General features: G+C 42.6%; 1 protein-coding gene across 3 annotated transcripts in view; it reads right to left on the reverse strand.

Moving 5' to 3' along the window:
• Positions 1-224: 224 nt before the first annotated feature.
• LOC143100018 (interleukin-10 receptor subunit beta-like) overlaps positions 225-3,401 on the reverse strand; it is a 17,398-nt gene continuing 14,221 nt past the window's right edge. For 2 of the 3 annotated variants that reach the window (XM_076262949.1, XM_076262951.1), the window contains one exon: positions 2,934-3,401. This exon is cut by the window's right edge. In XM_076262949.1, the coding sequence (XP_076119064.1) occupies positions 3,378-3,401 (24 nt within the window). In that variant the 3' untranslated portion in view covers positions 2,934-3,377. The other variant, XM_076262950.1, reaches the window with a different exon arrangement.

The raw sequence follows: 3,401 nt of genomic DNA on the forward strand, positions 1-3,401 counted from the left end.
ACTTTCAAAGGAACATCTTGTACAATTGTAAGCCTACATTTCTCTATTATAAGATACTGAATATCCCAGTTTTTAAAACATGTTGATCTAAAAATCTTTAGGGGAACAAAATTCTGCAAATCATTTCGGGACAGGAGCAGACACAGGCACACATCTGTAATGGTGTGTGTGTGTGTGGGTGGTGTGTGTGTGTGTGATTAGGAACAGGAGCAGACACAGGAGCATTTAGACATGTCACATTTATTGCCAGTGGGGTGTGTCACACACACCAGAATCATAAAGTATGGCACCTTCTACACACACTCAGTTCAAACATTACACACACACACACACACACACACACACACACACAGTTCAAACAGAGCAACACACCATTACTTACACACATACACTAGGGCTGGGACAACGCGTCGATGTAATCGATGACGTTGACGCAAAAAATACGTCGACGCAAAATATGCGCGTCGATTCATCAAGTATAACGCGTGCAGCCAAATATTTTTTAATTTTACACCTTCAGTGTTTCCCATACGGTGACTAATCTGTGGTGTGGAAAATCAAAACGAAATCAAAACCGGCCTTTTTAAATTAAAGATCAGATAAAGTCCTTTCATTGAGCTGCACTTTTTACGCACGCAGCCTTTCCTTGCCCCGCCCGCTCTCTCTCGTAACGAGCCCGCTGCTCCTCCTCTGCATGAGCATTTAACAAAATATTCACGATTGTTGGAGGATTGTTGTTGCCACATAGAAGCATTGCATAGAACTAGGCTAAATTGCTATTAAATCCGCTTAGCATCGTGACCATGATGCGCAAATTTGTTCAAAACTGCTGCATTAAAGTTAACTCTGCTAAGGTCTCATCACAACGTAGTACATTGAGGAGACTAAGCTCAGGGGCGTCATGCCAAAATTCTTGGGGGGCCCAATCAGGATTTTTTTCGGGGGGGGGGATCCTATTTATAAAACAACTGTAGGCCTCCTTTTGAACGGGTAGCCTATCCCTTTTCACATGGATTAGCTGCCAGATACGTGAAGAGAACAAGTGGAGAAACATCAACGCGATGGTAGGCCTATAACATTACTTGGTTGGATTAGTAGTTACTGCAGAATTAACACCCTCGTTTCTATAAAACTTGAAACAATTGAACCAGGAGACTTTGTCACGTACAAGACAAAACAGAGCAGATGTCTGTAAGCCAAAAATTTGTAATATTTTGTAATATATGAGTAGACTACGTTACACTAACACAACAACCTAGGCTAACGTTAACATAGCTTCTACTGTAATGCTCTGAATTCGCGGCCAACATCAAATCCATAGTTCTAACTTTTTGATCACCAAGTCAAAATTTCCAGGTCAACCACAAATAATTCCACTACTTTTTATTGCTTGGCCTACTTACCACTTCAACACCATTGATTGTAACCATTTAAACTGTAACTGTAACAGTTAAACTGTTCAAACTGTAGCTTAAAGTTAACTGTAACAGTTCAACACAAGCAAAACATTGCGAGCTCAATGTGCGTGTGAGTTGCTATGGGAACATACGCAGATACCAATTTTAGGAAAAGGGCTGCTGATCGGTCTTCAACTATTTTGGTAGCCTACGATTTATTACACATCCAGAAGAATACAGTTAAATCGTTACAGGCTCTGGCATATTATGGAGCATAATAGGAACAAAGTTATGATAAAAAAAAATATCAGGGAGGAAAAATCCGAGGGGGCACGTGCCCCCTTAATTTCAATGGGCATGACGCCACTGACTAAGCGAAGTTAAGTTATGCAATCAAGCAGTATCTCAAAGCTAACGTTAGAATACTGTTTGGATGTCGAGTTTAGCATGCTTACTTACAGCTGCTTTTCAATTTCGTTACTCATGCAGGGCTCATTTTATTGACTCTGACACTGAATGTTTGCAAAATCCCGATGTAAATGGAAAAGTGTTTTTCAAGACTCAAAAGTGCTTGTCCCAAGGAGAAGTACGAACCGTTATTTGAACTAACTACGTTATGAATTGCATCCACACATCAGCAGCCTTTAACTGTGTTAATGTTCATTTCAAGGATTCCCTCACAAACATCTTAAAGTGGCAGGCACTCAATTAGACTTATACACTACTGAACTTTATTGAATGCTACCTCTGACTAAGAATGCATTACTTTGCACTTGTATAGTCTTTTATTTTGGAATTGAAAGAGCAATACACATAGATTGCAATGTTAAGGAATTCATGTTTTTTCAGATATGTAAAACAACATATATAAATTGCTTTTAGTCAATTAATGGGGATATAATCGATAATCAAATCGAAATCGAATCGGACTGAAAAAATAAATCGTTAGATTAATCGATGCATCGAAAAAATAATCGCTAGATTAATCGTTTAAAAAATAATCGTTTATCCCAGCCCTAACATACACACTCTCTTAGTTCAAACAGAGAAAACCGCACCCTTACACTTACACTTACACACACACACACACACACACACCTGCTGTAATCTGACCGGTCTACCTCCAGCTTGGCTTTCCCACCACCAGCATTACGCATTGGCCTTACGCACCCTGTGTAGTTGCATTGCCCACGGACGATACACACACACCCCACCCCCAACTTTGCTCTGATAAGCTGACCCTCTCTAACTCAAACACACACACACACTATTCGTAGCATAGCGTAGATGATTGGCCACACAAACAAGATACACACATGCCCACCCACTTGCTCGCTCACACACAGTCACACACACACACACTGAAAGTTTTTGAACTCAGCTTGAAGTGAGATTTGTTCATGTGTGTGTGTGTGTGTGTGTGTGTGTGTGTGAGTGTGAGATCAGCGATGAGTTGGAGTTGTACCCAGAGCCCTCATAGTCTCTGTAGCCCCCACTCCCCTCCCCCCCCTCCTCTTCCTCCCCCCCCCTCCTCTTCCTCCTCTTCCTCGTGTTGGTCATGCTGTCCACAGGAGTCAGACCCTCTGATTGGGTCAATGCTGCTGATGAGGTCATGTGACTGCAGCTCTGCACTGGGATTGGACAGCGTCTGATGGACAAACTTTTCTGACAAGAACTGCAGAGGACAGAACACAGGAGTGAGATGACTGTGTGTGTGTGTGTGTGTGTGTTACCTCAAGAAAGTGGTCAGGTACTCTACAGGGTCTCATGTAGTCCTTGATGTGTGTTACGGCCCCCTAAGTTCCTTAATGTTCCCATTATGGTTTTTGGCACCCCCTACTGGCTGTGAGTGGTAATGGTTCTGTATTACCGCCTATCTCCATTGTGTGCTCCCAACCAGGTGATCCAATTAGCCAGGATGCGTTGCACCTGGCCAGCCTCTTCAAAAGGCCCATCCCAGGCCTGGTCTGCAGAGCCTCTTCAAAAGGCCCATTCCAGGCCTGG

Source organism: Alosa pseudoharengus, unplaced genomic scaffold (assembly GCF_046254945.1).
Source record: "Alosa pseudoharengus isolate Yale_2024_CS ecotype anadromous, Long Island Sound unplaced genomic scaffold, YU_APseudo_1.1 YU_APseudo_1.1_scf_3, whole genome shotgun sequence".
Taxonomy (NCBI): Eukaryota; Metazoa; Chordata; class Actinopteri; order Clupeiformes; family Clupeidae; genus Alosa; species Alosa pseudoharengus.